A 16825-nucleotide genomic window follows, 5' to 3' on the forward strand; every position below is an offset into this window, starting at 1 on the left:
ATGACAATTTTGACAGAAATTTCACAGCATGAATGGATTCAGAAGTCAAAATGTCTACAGGGTTGCAAAACAAAGGTACATTACAGAAGCACATTTGCAAGGACATACATGCGGTACAGTGGACGCCGGGAACTAGCCAACAACTATGTCAGGCAAAGCCACTAGACAATCTCTCAGCTATATTCGACATGCTTAACTCTAATAAAGGAAAAAAAAAACTAATATCCCATGCTAGTACAATACCAAATCTTGAGAAAAAAAAAAACAATAAAATGACCGCAAAAAAGCGGCGTTAAAGTGAGCAAAGGCGTTGTTTAAGGCACATTGATGACTTGGATAGACTGCAGCATATCAGAAACAGCAATGACAAGGTCACCTGTTTTAATCATTCCTCTGGCTTTCAGCAAAGCAAATGTTTTGTTCAGGTTGGTTTCCATATCATCTGAGAAGCTCAACCGGAATGGGATTAGGCCCCACTGAAGGTTAAGCCGACGCCTCACTGATGTTGTGGTGGTAAATGCAAAGATAGGGCAGTCTGGTCGGCAGCGTGACAAGAGAGACGCAAGGTGTCCTGATTTTGTGAAGACGAATATTGCATCTACCTCCAAAGTATTGGCTGCAAAATCAGTAGAGACCAATTTTACTACAAGGATGTTTCAAAGATATTTTTCCATATTTCCAATGGAGCCAAAGACTCATTACTCTTTGGTTATGGATTATAATGGAATAAATCAAAATGGCTCATTAAAGTGGCTGTCCTTCTTTCTTTTGTGGAAGTAGCGGTCCTTCAATTCGACGCAATTTTCATCTTGGGTCATTCGGAAACAGCCTCTTTGTGTTGCTAACACAAGGGTAAGGCTGCGTACATCCGACCCCTCCTTACCCTGCAATTTGTGGGAGCCATTGAGGCACTGGGGTAATGTTGTTGTTGTTGATGTTTCAAAGATATAGGTTTTAAAATCGAAGTCCGGATTTCTTTTATAAAAACTTAAAATTTAAATCGAGAATAAAGATTAAAACAATTTTGAAAACCGAAGTAGAATTTAAGGATCCGGAATACCTTAAAAATAAACCAAGTAAAATATAAAAGAAAGTGGTTGGTAAAAAAGGTGTAATAAAGGAGAGAAGAACAAATAATTTTTTTAAAAAAATTAAATAAAAACACTAAATATGTCAGATAACATCAAATACTAAAAACCCACATGTATCCTTTCTCTCCATTGTGCCCTCTCCGTCACCATACTCTCCTATCGTAAGTGATAACATTTGAGTTTGAGTTTTAAGCCACCTAAGCATAATAATGTAAACCTCGAGATACCTAGGTGAAATTATTCATGCCTTTTAAGTCCATTAAATTATAATGAAGCAGTTCAAGATAAGCAACATTCACTGTATTATTCTCTTTTCACTTGTCGTGAATAAAACTGTCTTCGTCATACTCTTTACTAGCAAAGGAAGAAAGAGATGCCAGAACGGCTTACCCATCTTTGAAATGCAATTGTAACGTGAAAAGCAATTAAATTATCAAACGAAACTGTGAAATTTAAATATAGAATGCAATCAAGGAGTTATGTGGCATACCCATCTTTGCAGCACAATTGCAGACCTCTTCTGAAATGCTATCAGAAAACGAAGAAGCCACCTCGTTAAGTTCCACTGGTTCATAGCTTTTCTCCTCCCTCCACCATTTCTCAATCCTCACACTAACATTTCTTAGAACGGCCAACGCCTTCTCTGGAAACTGGCCCATGGCTGACTCACCAGAGAGCATTAAGGCATCGGCTCTCTGTCTGACAGCTTCAGACACATCAGCTACTTCCGCTCTAGTAGGTGTAGGGTATTCAATCATGGACTCAAGTAGCTGAGAAGCGACAATGACGGGTTTATTTAATTGTCTGCAGAGTTGAACTATATTTTGCTGGGTTGATGGAACCTGCTCCAATGGAATCTGGGCACCAAGATCTCCTCTTGCCACCATAGCTCCATCTGATGCCTGTATGATCTCCTCCAAATTCCTTAATGAATCAATACTTTCTATCTTTGCTATAACGGCTATATCGCTGCACAGGATTAAATAATTGGAAAATAGAAATAAATATTTTAATACGACAGCAATTTTGCCCAGGACAAATATGTATGAGAGCCCACCTGTCTCGGCAACGAGCTGCAATGTAGCTTTTCAAATGATTGATCACCTCAGCAGACTTGACAAATGATACCGCTATAAAATCAACACCCTCTGCAATTCCAAAATCAATATCCAACCAATCCTGGAGATCCAGAAAAGTAGAAGCGGAAGAGTCAGCAATATAGATGAAAGCACATCACGATATATACACATCGCATGTAAATCACTCTAGAACGTACAAAACTTAAGATCAATCTTAAGATTCAAACAGCCCGACAAGACAAACAACTCACGGCTTTAGTTTTAAAAGCCACGAGGCGCTGTGAGGCGATAAGATGTGAGACAGAGGTGCACTGTCTTAGCAGATAAACTTGAATACCCAGGCAAAGTGAAGGGCATAATAAAAGAACTATAAGGAAAAGGTGGGGATAATTGGGTAAACTGAAGGGTATAATAGAAGAAATTGAAGAAAAAACGTGGAATTTGCAAAGTAGCGTGCCTCGCCAAAGTTTGCACCTTGTACAGAAGAAGCGCACTTTGACAAGAATAAGTGACAAAGGTTTCTTTTTTCTCCCAATTTAAGGAGGAGGAGGGTATACACGCCATTAGTTCAACACATGAAAATCAATACATACAATCTTGGCCTTGATACTCTTTGCTCAGAAATGAGCATAGTTTTCCTACAAAAATATGAATGTTCAATTTAATGTTCACAGGCGAGTGCCATTACAGAACAATTTACGCTCCAACACAAATTTGGAGTAGTTTAGCATAATAACTTCTGTATTAGATATCAGGAATTCTTGTGGTATAATAATTTCTCGACCCCTAGTTGTGTCTTGCAAAAATTATGATCTAATAATATACTACAAGAGACACCTTATACACAGTTCTGGAAAGATGGTGGAAATAACATTTGACAGGGAAATGAGATTAAGAAAAGGAGATGTTCTGACCTTGGAAGAAATTGTTGGAAGCATGGCATTACGTTCACGTACTACCTTTCCGTCCCGCCAAAAGGTCAAGTTTGCTCGTGGAAGCAAAAGTCCTGGATCTGTACACAAACACTTGACATCTGGACCAAATTTCTCTATGACTTCAAACCGCACCATTCCACCATCCACAACAAGTTCATCCCCCTTCCTGACATCTGTTCAACCAAATCATAGCCGCTAATAAAATCGTTTACTAAATTATAGTCCTTGCAAAAAACTACCGTACGATGGAAGGAAGCACTAAGTAAATAAGACGAAGATCCGTTCATGAAATGAATTATTGAAACAAAAACACACAGCATGAATCAACGGAAACTATAAGCCAAGAAGTGAAAGAACAAATATACACCGTACTGAGTCTTGAGGCCACAAAGTAAACGTAGCAAGAATGATTACCTTCAGCGAAGCCATCATAATTGACTGTGATGGTTCGTTCTGGCCTAGGTAAATCAAAAGCTCGGACAGTAAAAGTCCAGATTTCACCATCCTGTGCAGAAAGAAGGTTTGGTTAAAACATGACTTCAAGGGTACGGTGACGAAACAAACATTCTGAAATTTCAAATGAACTAACAAACACCAATATGCCTGCCCTTCCCCTCTCAAATTTAACCCCACAATCCCTCATGTTATCAAAGCAATTTTAAAAGTTAACCTGATCAAAGACAATGCACATTCCATGTTTCAAATCTCTCAACTCACAAGCTACAAAAATGCTTCCTACCTTTTTCTCCCCAATCTTACCCAACCTTGTTCTTGTTTAATGTCAAAACAATTCAAACCCTCCCTTCAATTCCCGACTCTGCCACTGGTCTTACCATAAGACAATAAAATCGTTGAAATTCAAACTTAACCTAGTGTCAAGTTCCCATTATTATTAAATCTCGGTTTCAGTCTACACTGTCATGTCCCCTAATCTCACTAAATACGGTCATTGTCGCACACCGTAAACCCCAAAAGGCAAAACCTTTATAACTCGGCCATGTCAGTGTCGCGCTCAATAACTTAAACTATGAGAGCCAAATGCCAATGCATTAATAAATCAAACCACCCCACCCCACCCCACCCCACTCCCAACCTCCTCAAACATTGAAATTCAAATCAGTCTCGTATATTAGTGTCATTGCCGATATCTAAAATGACCGTCACACACAATAACTACTGTAAACCAATACTCCCTCCGTCCGGTCATTTGTTGTCCTTCCGTTTTGGCACAAAGACCAAGGAAAGAGGAGAGTGCCAATTACTAAATAACAGCTGGATGATTACTCATCAAGTTCATTCTAAAAATAGAAAGGACAACAATTGACTGAGACAGCTCAAAATGAAAAAGGACAACAAATAACCGGGACAGAGGGAGTAACTTTTATCAGTTATTGGACATATTTTAATCAAAGGTAAACAAATGATCGCAACAAAACGAGTAATTAATCCCCTAAAAACCCGAGTCTCACCTCGGCTTTAGCAGAAGATTGACCACCAAGATCACCCATATGAATCTCACTACCTTCAGTATCCATCATAACAGCAACAGCAAAACCCTTCTCATCATTCAATCTCCTAACATTTTCAATAACACTCTTATGCCATTCCCGTGTACCATGACACATATTAATCCTAGCAACATTCATTCCACCAACAGCAAGCGCTTCAAGCTGATCAAACTCGCATGACGCCGGACCAATAGTACAAATTAATTTGGTCCGGCGTGTGCTACGGAAGCCGTTCTCTTTAAGTTCGGCTTCCGTAACTGTGTCCACCTCGATCGCCCCCGTCGGGGGCGATAGCGAGGTGGCGCGGAGGGTTAGGGTTGTAGGGAAGGGTAGTTTGGGAAAATGGGGTTTTGGGAGGAAGGAAATGGAGGGTTTTGGAGGGAAGGTTAGGTTGTTGGTGGTGATGAAGTTTAAGGTGGTTGAAGTGGAGGAAGCCATTTTTGTGTAGGAAGTGTGGGAAGTGAGAGTGATGGAGTTGAGAGGTGTGTGATTGTGTTTAAGAGGATGGAGACATTGGGATCTCCGCTTTGAGTACAAAAAGTTGTTGGGATTAGATCATCAACCAAGGAGGTTATGAATTTTATAAAACCGATTTTGGGACGCCGACTATCAGTTTAAGTTTTTTAGTTGAGATGATTTCTTAATATGGTATCCAGAGTCAATGGGACTAAAGGGTCGATCCTGGAACTCCAATCGCTTAAGCTGCTTTTGGTTAAGATGGTTTCTTAACAATGAATTGACCCCCGATAGATTTGGAATGATTTGAAAAGATCTAGGTCCTGTTTTTTCGGCTGACAGTAGAATAGAAGCTGAACTAGACCTGGTAAGCGGGTTAGTTGGGTCGGGTTTGGTTCGGGTCAGTTTGAATCGGGTTATTTCGGGTTTGTGACATTTTCGGGTTGCAGTCTGTTTCAGGTTTGTTGGTGGGATCTATTTTCGGTTATTTCGGATCGGGTCATTTTTGGGTCAATGTTTGAAAGAGAGTTATTTCAATTCTTTTTGGGTCCATTAGAATTATATTTTGTCGAGTCATTTATGGGTTGGGTAGTTTTGGGTCGGGTCTATTATGGGTCAAGAAATCTCGGATCATTTTCGGGTCGGGTCGGGTCAATTCGTATAAAAACCCGACCCGCCACCGTCGTAACACAACCCTAATAAGATGAGATGTACACCTTTGGTGCCAATTATTTGTCATCACCTAAGCTCAAAAGCGCAAGACGTTGTTACTAAGTGGTAAACATGACTTTACTTTAAGCAAAATCCTAACCCGAAGTGACCAAAACAACCCAGAGCGACCCGATTCAAAATGACCCGACCCAAGAATAACCCGATAATGACCCGACCCGACCCGAATGATCCATTTACCAGGTCTAGTCTATTACAGGATTTTGCGTTTGTTTTAGGTGTGTTAGCAGGTTATTTTGGGTATAAGTCGGCGATATTTAACACGACCGTTTTATATATGTTTTGCTCGAGGTTAGGTCATTTATCTCCGAGTGTTATCACAGTATAGAGTAATCAAGCTGTTTTCTAAATTGGGACAAACAAATCCTCTAACAAACTAACTGGCACTGCAATGAAGCTAGACATGCATTGCTGACAAAAGTACCGCGGTTTCTGTCAGTTACAGTGTTATACCGATACCTTAGTCAAGACATCATGTTTATTATTCCGAGTGTGTGTAACTGCAACCAGTGCTAGGGAAGAAAAACATCGACAATTCAATACAACCAAAAACTTCAATCTTAAGCAATTGGTTGCTCAATTTGTTTCAGCAATTTCACAAAAAACAGTCAAAAGAATAGGATACACGAGGAAGCCATTCGCAGTCTGCAAGATACTGACAGATCGTAAAAGTCCTGGCCTGCAAGGGCCGATCAAGACAACATATGCGAAATGTAGTCAACCCCGAGTTATCTGAATGTTGTCTTTGACATAATTAAACATTCAGAGAAAGTTTTTGGGCTGCAAGTGCCTCAGCTTCAAGTGTAGGCTCCCACAGAAGTGTAGTCTCTGCTAGCAAAGCGGTAACCACGTAGGGGTCCATGTTTGACGCTGGTCGCCTGTCTTCCAGGTAACCTGAAGAAAGATTAAGAGAACACACATTTCAACTAATAAGTTGCGGAGTTCTACACGAAATCATATAATCGCCTCTGTTTAAAATTAAGGAAAATGATACAGCCCTAAGGGCCACAGCATTTAAGGTAACAAAAAAGGAAAGAAAAGCTTAAATCAAGCATTAATGACATCAATTTAAGCGTAATTTTATCAGAAATTCCTAATTTTTTTTTTTTTTTTTGGTAACGAGGAACATCTCTCTTTAACAGCCTAGGGCGATACACAGACCTTTGAGAGACCATACCCCGAGAGATACGGACAGCTTTAACAGACCCCAAAAGTCCCCGTGCAATAACCGCATACTGCTCATGCACGGAGTCGAACCCGGGACCTCGCAATTCATGCCATTGCATGCTTTGAGGGTGACCCGCGCTCCACTGCACTCACAGCAATTCCTAATTTATTTTCATTTTGGGAAATAATTTAGTTCTTATATTACCCTAAAATTAATAAAATGCTATTACCTTTGCCTTCCTTCTCTGTATCACGACCCACACGGATTGAGGCACCACGATTGGCAACTCCCTGCATTTTGACATCGCTTCAGAACTGCAATAATGATCTCTAGTACAAAATTTAGGTGGATAAGAACGATGAGCGTACCCAAGAGAAAGAATTGATGCTAGCAGTCTCATGCTTTCCGGTCAATCTTCTTTCATTTCCTTCTCCGTATGCACTGATGTGATCTTTGTGCCGTAATGATAGGTTCAGAATTGCCTTCTTTATGACTTCGAAACCTCCCTCTTCTCTCATGCTTTTTGTACTGCAAAAAAAAAAAAAAAAAAAAAAAGAGACGAAAACCAGTCATTAATCATTTAAATTCAATTATCTGTAATTTAGATTTCGTGCGCTAGTGCAGAAAGTCCTGAATTATCAAGATACCTGTAGTTGGTATGACATCCAGCTCCATTCCAGTCACCCTGTTGAATCAAAGATATATGAGATTTTGAGACCCGTCATGACCGAAAGCTGAGCAGAAATATGAAAACACTAAGTAGAGGTGTACCTCGATGGGCTTGGGGTCAAGTGTAAGAACTACACCAGCTTGCTCAGTAATTCTCTGTTCCAAGGAAAAACAAGCACGTTAAACTTCGTTAAAACTTAAAAGTCTGTCAGCTATATATTGCATTTCAAAATAATCTCGAATCCCATTATTGCATAGATATGGAATTTTGTAGTCAGTCAATTTTTCAAGACAGCAACTGAACACATATGTCGAGTTCTCAAGGTAGTCCCCGTCCCCTGGCCTGAATTCCAGCAGAGATGCAAAATGAAAATAAACTGAACCTATGCTTTATCATTAAATGATTAAATATGTACAATCCTTTTTCTCGCAAGTGACCTATGCAGAATCAATAAATGGTTGGAAGACTAGTACCTCAAGAAGATATCTGGCACACCAGATATGGTCTCCAGCTTCTATGCCAACACTAGGACCGACCTGGAATTCCCACTGCAGATACAACCAGATGAAAGATATAAGCATTGGGTTACTTCTGTAGTAAAATGATGTCGACTTTTACTGATATTGTCTCGCAATATACAATTTTTCGTATAGTTGATAATATGAAATTGTACTTTTGACAAATCAACATGACATTTTCAGATAGGGTCATAGGGACAATAAATTCAGGGACAAGAGCAAACCTGGCCAGGCATAACTTCACCATTGGTTCCACTAATGTTAATTCCGGCATATAAGCATGCTTTGTAATGAGCATCAGAAATGTCGCGTCCCCAAGATTTGTCGGCACCAACACCACAATAGTATGGACCCTGAATATATGAAAAAGCACTCCCGATGATGTCATCAGGAACCACAAGTTATGAATATTGTTCAGGAAATAAGTCGTAAAGTAGGAAGGCGCACCTGAGGACCAGGATAAGCTCCAACGGGCCAACCCAAAGGCCATTTCACGTTTTGTTGCATAAGAGTGTACTCCTGTTCGATCCCATACCTATGCAAACATAATTTATTTAAATAAACAGAATCAAAGAAACAGCAAATGAGGGGAAGGAAGACAGTTCAGAAAATGTGGTCTCTGAGCATTGCATAGAAGATAATTCTGTCACGTTCCATGGTCTATCAGAAATCAGAAAATACAGTTTTCTGAAGCGTAAAGTATCCACAAATATTTTTTTCGTATTTTCAGCCCCGTTTAATACTGACTGTGACCCTTTCAGTAGCAATCATTTTCCAAATGTTAGTGACCAAAGTATTATTGTTACCCTGTTACTTACAATGGTCTAACTGTCTCACGTAAACTTATTGTAAAACCGTCTGATAAAAGACTTACAGTCAAGTATCATTCAACTACCAGAATTAAGGGTATTAATAAGCTAGACACAGCTAACTTCCTCAGGTCAATAATGAAGGTATTTGAAGTAAAACTGTAAAGCTATCTGGATCATATAACCGTGTTCTATGGAAGATATACATTGGTCTCGGCCCCTATCCGTTCCTCACAATCAACTTCCTTCATCAAAATTTAGGCAATATCCAACAATTCTTGGTTATGTAGATTATGAAGGCTGCAATTTTCTTACCATGGAACCTCTGCAGCAACTTTTGGGTCACTGAAGACCTGGGCCGCCTTGTACCTCTTGTTTGTCGGGATTGGTTCTCCTGCTGGCGTGTACGTGTCACAGATTACCTAGAATCACAATAGTAGCATATAAGATTGAAATTTTAAGCAGCTAAAAATTCAGATAATTATGTCACATTTGTTTACTTACCAAAATATTGTTACCACCACGGAATGGATCCTTGAATATTGCCTGTGGGCTGCGATATTGAATAATTTTGTCAAGGAAGATGCGGTCATAGTTACTTTTTACTCCCGAAAAAACAGAATAATATTATCTTACTATAGAATAACTTCACTGTCTTCTCCAGGTGCCTGTCCTGTGCTAGAACCGTCATAATTCCATTTCGGAAGGTCAGATGGGTGCTCAACAGGTTTTGAAATCGTCTGCACATTTTTAACAGGCAGACATATATTAGGAAAGAGTTCGAGTAAAACAGGCCATAATCTTATAGTATGTCATGATTACTGAGATTAAATTACGACATGAATGTTACTGTACCCTGGATTTACTACGAAGATCAATCCCGCTTCCTCCAATCCTGTTCAAGAGCACAAAATCAATTATTATCTGAACTCCGATATCTAAGCCAATTTTTCTGACAAAAGATAACGAAAGAAGGTCACGTACCAAATGTACTCAGCAATGATCTTGTCAGTGTACGGTGTGACGTCCAAATTCAGTAGCTGCTCAACCCTGTTGACAGTACTATTGTCGGACGAGAGAGTGGCACACACCCTAAATTTAGTCGAATTCTTGATAGATCCCTTGCAGTTTTGCTTCATCGTTAAAGAAGTCCATGTGTTTGACATCAACGACGGAGTTGAGGCCTTATTGATTTTTATGTTGCATTGCAGGTTAGGAGCGAGTATCTGCGCCATTTTTGTTCAATTTCTTCCTGAGATACAATAAAAACTCAGTTCAATTCCGACAAACAGATATCTGCAGGAAATCCTTACGATAAAAATACAAAATAATTCGTCTGCTGAAACACTGGCTACAAGAAGTCCCGCAACTACGGCTTCAAAAACTCAGTTCAATTCAATTTAACTAAATTGTTATCAGTACTACGGTTGCCAGGATTCGAACCCGTGATCTATGGTCACGCTAGCTCTGATACCATGATAGTCTAGATGAATCATCTCAACCAAAACTTAAGATGATGGTTGAGACCCAACTATTATAATTATTCATATTACTACGATCTATCAATGCCACAAAGTCGTAACGAGTTACATAAGTGACAATCATAATCATAAATTCATAATCATATGAAGATTATATAGAAATATTATCATAATTGTTTACTATTATTAGATCAATTTCATCTCTATCAAATACAATTTCATTCAACTCTTAAACCCATTATCAATCATCTCAGCTGAAGTGAACAGAAAATGCAGATCCTACTCCCTCCGTCTCATTCATTTTTTTTACCGTTTTTATTCTTCGTGAGGGTATTTTAATCAAAGGTAAACAAACGATCAAGACAGAATGACAAAATGAAATCAAATTTTTTTTTAGCACATCTGGAAACTTCAGTAAATGGATCACAGACTCAATTTGGGCGTTTATTTTCGCAGTACACTTTTGACGATTTTAACCCTATTATTGTACAAAAGACCTGTAATGAGTAAAAAAACGTACTGCAAAAATAAACTCCAATTCAACTTACTCCATCCGTTTCAATCATTAGCTTAAATTTGATTAGAAAAGGTAAATAAAATATTAAGACGGACAAGTTATTTATTTTTTATTTTTTTTACAACAGTGGGAATCCGTAGCCACTACTTTAGTTAGCGGTGCAAAGGTTTTAAACTAAGTCAACCATACTTTTTAGAGTGTCATGTTTTCGAACTTGATAATAATCTCATTCTCATGTCAATAGCTCCCGTAACGATTTAAACACGAAACAAACACATATTTTAGTTATAATAAAAGTACGGGTAAACTTTCAATAAAATCGATTGATCTCACGTAATAACATTAACATGAGACCGTCTTTCGATAGTCCTACTGAAACATAAAAACAATACGTAAAACAACATGTAATATAAATGTGAGTGTAAGATGATGTATGTAAATTACTTTTTCAATAAAAATGCAATATTTAATTAAATAATTAAGATAATAAGTACACATTATTCCACTAATTTCAGATAAATACAAGAATTAAAAAGCTTAAAGAAGTACCTTTGTAAAGCAAAAATGGCGGGGGTCAACAAACTTAGAGAGAGAAAAATAAGAGGAAATGATAAAGGGTAAGAGATATAGAGAGTGTGTGAGAAGTGGCTAAGTGTGTGACTAATTAGTGGTTTGCATATGACAACATTTTATATTTTAAGAATATTTCATAGAGTAGAATGTAAAAGAAGGGTTAGTAATGTTGACCATTGGAATCCGGATCGGATTTTCTGTCCTATTTTTGTATTTTTATTTATTTTGGTAAAGGATTTTAGTTATGTCGAGGGAAAATGGTTGTTGCTGATTGTTTAAGTTAATATACTTTTTAGTGAATAATGGTCACTCGGCCTTCATTGGCTCTGTAGTTTTCATATACGAGATTAACGCTCTGTTATTGTCGTTTGAAAAGAGCCTAACTGACCTGATCTGAACTGAATTAAGCTGAACTAAACTGAAATAAGAGTTAATTTGTGAAGAACGAGTTGAATTGAACTGAATTGAACTAAATAAAGCTGAACTGAAGTGAAACGAGCTAAAATTAAGTCCAAAAAAATAGAGACCTTAATTTTCAAATCTTATTCATATTAATTTTTATTTAAGGATCTGTCGCCATTTTTTTACCTTATACTCCGTAATATCTTTATATAGTTATGTGATTACGGACGATGTATTAGAATAAGAATTGTAGAATACGAGATGAGACACAAAAGTAGAACAGAATATCGGATTAGTTGAAATTATATGGTATGTTGTGTAAATGTATAGTAGTGGCTTTTGCGTTGTAGATAGGGGTGATGATGATCGAGTGGCGGTAGATGGTTTGAAGATGCTTTGGTGAGTAGTGACCATAAAGACTAACCAATAGGCTAAATAAATGTATGGGAAATGAACATGATGGCAATAATATAGATAAGGTTCTCTTTTTCTTCTAGACTTTCTTTTCTTAGTATTTCTTTTTATTTATTTTTTAACATTTTTTGCTAAAGTTTTGAACTTTTGTTAGTAGACTTTCCAACTAGACTTGTCAATTCTATATTCAACAAAATCAAATTATATTATTAGATGCACAACATAAAACATAAACATAATTAATGCAAAAAAAAATACTCCGTATACTCCAATTTACCTTATATTCTTAAACGTCGTAAAGAATTAACTCTTTAGAAACAATAAATTTCACTAGCCATCACTTTTTCTCTGATAAGGGTATCAAAGTTTTTGTATTTTAAAACCATTTTTCGGAAAACTTAGGTTTTGAACAACATTTTCAAAGATAATGATGCAAATCATTTCAATTCAAAATATATACTTTATTTGTTAGTTTTAATAAGCGCTTCAACATAAAAAATTTATGATCAATGCACAAAATTTATAAGTCGAAAACTCAAAACATATAACTTCGGAAATTTCATGGTACTACCGATGATTGTCTAGTGTTTTCGACAAACACTTCAAGAGCAGTGGCGGAGTCAGGCGGGGCTTAGCAGGGGTCGTCGCCTCCCGCTAAATATTGAAAAAAATTGAAATTTTTAGTTGTAATTTTAGATTTTTTCCAGTTTTATCTATTACATTACTAGTTCGTCCCGCTGGAATTTCTCGCCTCCTAATATCAAATCTTAACTCTGAGATAAATAGAGCTAATTTTAGTATTTTGAATGTTTGCTCATTAATGATTTCCAGCCTAGATTTCATACAAAATCTATCTTTACATCCTAAAATATAGCACTTCAACAAAATTAGATTACCTTTATTTTAGTTGGAAAACAAAAAATTTACATCATTTCCTCCAAAATGCTACCTAAAACTATTACCAAAAATCTCCATGTAAATCCTTATTCTTTACCCATCTCCTCATATACATTTTGTGAATGGTAAAAAAAATTTACTGTTTTGTTAATTAATGGAGCCTTTTGACATAAAAGTCATACAAATAATAAGGAGAATAAAAGGTAAATGTAACAAGTGATATGAAGGTTTTTTTGGGATCATCTCCCATATTTCCAATCTTAGTCCTCTTGTCATTTTTTCTCCTCCATTCGATTACAACAAAATATACGACAATAACCGCTATACGGGTTGGTGTCATACGTAAACCCCCGACCAATGCACCTATTTTTCGTGAGGCGACAGCATTTGTAAATGGGAAAAGGTGTGGTACTCATGACGTGGATAAAATACATATTTCCATGACACTTGATGCAAATTATTTAAGAGGAACTATGGCGGCCGTTCTCTCAATTTTACAACACTCGACTTGTCCAGAAAATTTTGTGTTTCATTTTCTTTCGGCTAGGCATGATCCTAGTATTTTTACGAGTATAAGTTGTACATTTCCGTATCTAAATTTTAAGATTTATCGATTTGATTCAAATCGTGTTAGGGGAAAAATATCAAAATCTATTCGACAAGCCTTAGATCAACCTTTAAACTATGCAAGGATTTATTTAGCGGATATACTTCCTTCAAATGTACGAAGAGTTATATATTTGGATTCAGATATCATTGTGGTGGACGATATTACAAACCTATGGATGGTCGATTTAGAAGATAAAGTAGTAGCTGCACCTGAATATTGTCACACCAATTTCACTACATATTTTACAGACTCGTTCTGGCAAGACCCTATTTTGTCAAAGACATTTGCAAAAAGAAAACCGTGTTATTTCAACACCGGGGTAATGGTTCTAGACGTAAAAAAATGGAAGAAGGAAGCGTATACACAACGAGTCGAAGAATGGATGGTTGTACAAAAACTAAAGAGAATTTATCATTTAGGGTCTTTGCCACCTTTTTTACTTATTTTTGCAGGGAATATTAAAGCGGTCGATCATAGATGGAATCAACATGGACTTGGAGGCGATAACTTTGAAGGTCGATGTAGGAGTCTACACCCTGGACCAATTAGCCTACTACATTGGAGTGGAAAAGGGAAGCCATGGTTACGGTTAGACTCTCGAAAACCGTGCCCCATTGATCATTTATGGGCCCCTTATGATCTTTACAGAGCTACAAAACCTTGGTTAGATGTCTAGACTGTAAATGCAAAATTAGAGGTGAGAAATTAACCTAGTAATTGTACAAAACAAGGTTTCGACTAAATTTTTTTCTCGTTTTTTTTTTGTTTTTCTTACCACTGTAATTAACCAAAGCAAATTTAGGATTTTTTTCCGATTTTTACTGTTAATTTTCCTTTGTCATTGTAAACATGTAATGTCGAGATGTCGCGCCCAGTTAATGTATTACGCAACTGGTTGTATATACAACTTATTCAATGTAGTTGAGCTTTGTTATAAAGTTATCGAGCTCTACTAACAAAATTATCGAGCTATGAAAGAAAGTTATTGAGCTTAACAGAATAATTATTAAGCTCAATAACTTCGTAAAATAGCTCAATAACTTGTAAAATAGCTCAACAACTTTGTGTAAGAGCTCAATAACTTTAAGGACAACTTTGTGTAAGAGCTCAATAACTTTAAGGCGGTTGTACAATGCTACTATACAACTGGTTGTAGAATAGTATTTGTGATGTCGCGCCTACCATCAAGCTATATGAACCTACAAATTTGTTTGTGATGTAAATATGTAATGTGATTCCGCGGAAAATTAAGAAGAAAGAAAATGGAACGTTTTAGTTTATTAGTAGTAGGTTTCCTGAGAGACGGTGGGAGAGACTCATATCTTAGTGCTAGTACTAGGGCAAGGCTTTCTACTCGGAATTTGATATATTTGATTGGAACATTCTCTCGTGTATCCCTCAACTTTTTCATTTTCTAAGATGTACCCCTCTTTTATTGCAAAAAAAAAATTGACCGTCAATAACTCTTGGCTACAAGTTCAGAATACGATAAACTTTTTTTTTTCAAATTGACCGTCTTTAAGAGGTCTTCAGTTTGAAAAAGAACTCACCGACGTCTCAACTCGTAGTCGGGAATTATGGTCAGTCAAAGTTTATTCGTTAAAAAAGGTTTGACCAACCATAACTACCGGCTACGAGTTCGAAAAGCGGTGAATTTTTTTTTCAAATTCAAGGCCTTGACGAGATAATTGGTTTGAAAAAAAAAATTACCGTTTTCTGAACTCGTAACAGAGAATTATTGTCGGTCAAAGTTTTATTGTGAAAAACGACGGATATACCTTACAAAACGAAAAAGTTCAGGGGTACACGAGAGAATATCCCTATTTGATTATATTAGAACACGAATTAGTTGTACTCAAATACTACAGAGTATTACAGTAGATTCGGGGGTGGCGATTACAGGAGGTAAATCACCTTGTTCTGCAGCATTCAGGTTACAGTCCTCCTGCGCAGCGTCTACAGTTTCATCTTCAGTCGCGGTAGTATCCAAATGATTATGGGTGACGATATCCCAGAAGAAATCAGTCAGCATGTTCTCAAAACCCGAGACTTTTGCATAACCAGGGAAGTAATTGATGTCGATGATGAAATACATGTTTTCGCTACCTGCTCTTGCATCACGAATTATGTCAAAATTAAAGAGATGAAGCTTGGTGGCGTCTCTCAGTCCTTTAGCTATACCGTGAATCAAATCCAAGGGCGGCTCTTTCTCTTGCCGTGCAGAAGCGTCTGCGCTAGATACTTGGGAAAAGGGCATAATACCGCTTTCAAGGGCTTCAACTGTATTAATAAGTTCAGCAAAACCAGAGACATTAGGCAAAGACGTTCGTTTGACACACTTGACATGGTCTCCGGCAACATAGACCTTAAAGAGGACCCCATCATGGTCCACAAACTCCTGAAGAACAACAGGTGGCGTCACCTTATTCAGTGCGCCTGAGTTGAACACGACACACATCTCGTGAGAACCGTCATTCCCGTTTGCCAGTAATGGTTTGGCAATCACCGGGAAACTGAGATCAGACAGGCTGTTGTTGCTTAACAGAGACTCTACTTCATATACAACCACCTGTTTCGGAGTTCTAATGGATGTTTGTGTAAGAGTGCTGACAGCCTCAAGCATGGACGCCCGGTCATGGAGACGCTCAATATCAGAAAGGTTGTCGATGAGAACAGCATCCGGGTATACAGACCGGAATTCCAACATTTGATGTTTCCATTCAGAGGTGTACAACTTATGGACAAGGCAGTGGAAGGGGCCTTGGTCTACAAGAGGCTTGCTAAGATCAACTTGAATTAAATCAATCCCTCGTTGTTTCGAGTGAGTTATAAGGGATGGTTGGATCACACTCGCGACTTTCTCAGGTTTAAGTGCGTAACCTACCCTAAACCTCATATCGCTCTCACCCATGTCTAAAGGTACTACTAATCAACCTCGCTCGTGTTTGGATTTGGTTATGTCGAAATT

General features: G+C 37.7%; 4 protein-coding genes across 4 annotated transcripts; 1 reads left to right on the top strand and 3 right to left on the bottom strand.

The window, feature by feature from the left end:
* Positions 1-7: 7 nt before the first annotated feature.
* LOC141619132 (pyruvate kinase isozyme A, chloroplastic) lies at positions 8-5209 on the bottom strand. The gene is made up of 6 exons (XM_074436156.1): positions 4575-5209; positions 3520-3610; positions 3085-3278; positions 2149-2270; positions 1582-2060; positions 8-616 (listed from the first exon to the last, which is right to left on the bottom strand). Exons 1-6 carry the CDS (start codon positions 5049-5051, stop codon positions 315-317), a joined length of 1665 nt encoding a protein of 554 aa, XP_074292257.1. The 5' UTR covers positions 5052-5209; the 3' UTR covers positions 8-314.
* Positions 5210-6311: 1102 nt separating this feature from the next.
* LOC141619145 (glutamine synthetase, chloroplastic) lies at positions 6312-11675 on the bottom strand. The gene is made up of 14 exons (XM_074436165.1): positions 11511-11675; positions 9948-10215; positions 9819-9858; positions 9600-9703; positions 9468-9516; positions 9279-9385; positions 8602-8689; positions 8379-8507; positions 8110-8184; positions 7738-7791; positions 7614-7651; positions 7335-7494; positions 7196-7256; positions 6312-6692 (listed from the first exon to the last, which is right to left on the bottom strand). Exons 2-14 carry the CDS (start codon positions 10196-10198, stop codon positions 6553-6555), a joined length of 1296 nt encoding a protein of 431 aa, XP_074292266.1. The 5' UTR covers positions 10199-10215; positions 11511-11675; the 3' UTR covers positions 6312-6552.
* A 1793-nt stretch (positions 11676-13468) lies between these two features.
* On the top strand, positions 13469-14774 carry LOC141620986 (putative galacturonosyltransferase-like 4). Its single transcript, XM_074437718.1, has one exon. The coding sequence runs from the start codon at positions 13469-13471 to the stop codon at positions 14531-14533; it is 1065 nt and encodes a 354-aa protein (XP_074293819.1). The 3' UTR covers positions 14534-14774.
* A 556-nt stretch (positions 14775-15330) lies between these two features.
* LOC141619133 (inositol-tetrakisphosphate 1-kinase 2-like) lies at positions 15331-16777 on the bottom strand. The gene has a single exon (XM_074436157.1). It carries the CDS (start codon positions 16766-16768, stop codon positions 15713-15715), a length of 1056 nt encoding a protein of 351 aa, XP_074292258.1. The 5' UTR covers positions 16769-16777; the 3' UTR covers positions 15331-15712.
* Between the last annotated feature and the right edge of the window lie 48 nt (positions 16778-16825).

Source organism: Silene latifolia, chromosome X, assembly GCF_048544455.1.
Source record: "Silene latifolia isolate original U9 population chromosome X, ASM4854445v1, whole genome shotgun sequence".
NCBI lineage: Eukaryota > Viridiplantae > Streptophyta > Magnoliopsida > Caryophyllales > Caryophyllaceae > Silene > Silene latifolia.

Coding starts and splice junctions, on each gene's coding strand:
- LOC141619132 (XM_074436156.1), bottom strand. CDS start 5,051: ATGGCTTCCTCCACTTCAACCACCTTAAACTTCATCACCACCAACAAC. Junction 3,279..3,519: donor TTATGATGGCTTCGCTGAAG/GTAATCATTCTT, acceptor TTGGTTGAACAG/ATGTCAGGAAGGGGGATGAA. Junction 617..1,581: donor CAATTGTGCTGCAAAGATGG/GTATGCCACATA, acceptor CTGATTTTGCAG/CCAATACTTTGGAGGTAGAT.
- LOC141619133 (XM_074436157.1), bottom strand. CDS start 16,768: ATGGGTGAGAGCGATATGAGGTTTAGGGTAGGTTACGCACTTAAACCT.
- LOC141620986 (XM_074437718.1), top strand. CDS start 13,469: ATGAAGGTTTTTTTGGGATCATCTCCCATATTTCCAATCTTAGTCCTC.
- LOC141619145 (XM_074436165.1), bottom strand. CDS start 10,198: ATGGCGCAGATACTCGCTCCTAACCTGCAATGCAACATAAAAATCAAT. Junction 9,859..9,947: donor ATCATTGCTGAGTACATTTG/GTACGTGACCTT, acceptor GCTCTTGAACAG/GATTGGAGGAAGCGGGATTG. Junction 7,792..8,109: donor GTGCCAGATATCTTCTTGAG/GTACTAGTCTTC, acceptor TCCTTGGAACAG/AGAATTACTGAGCAAGCTGG.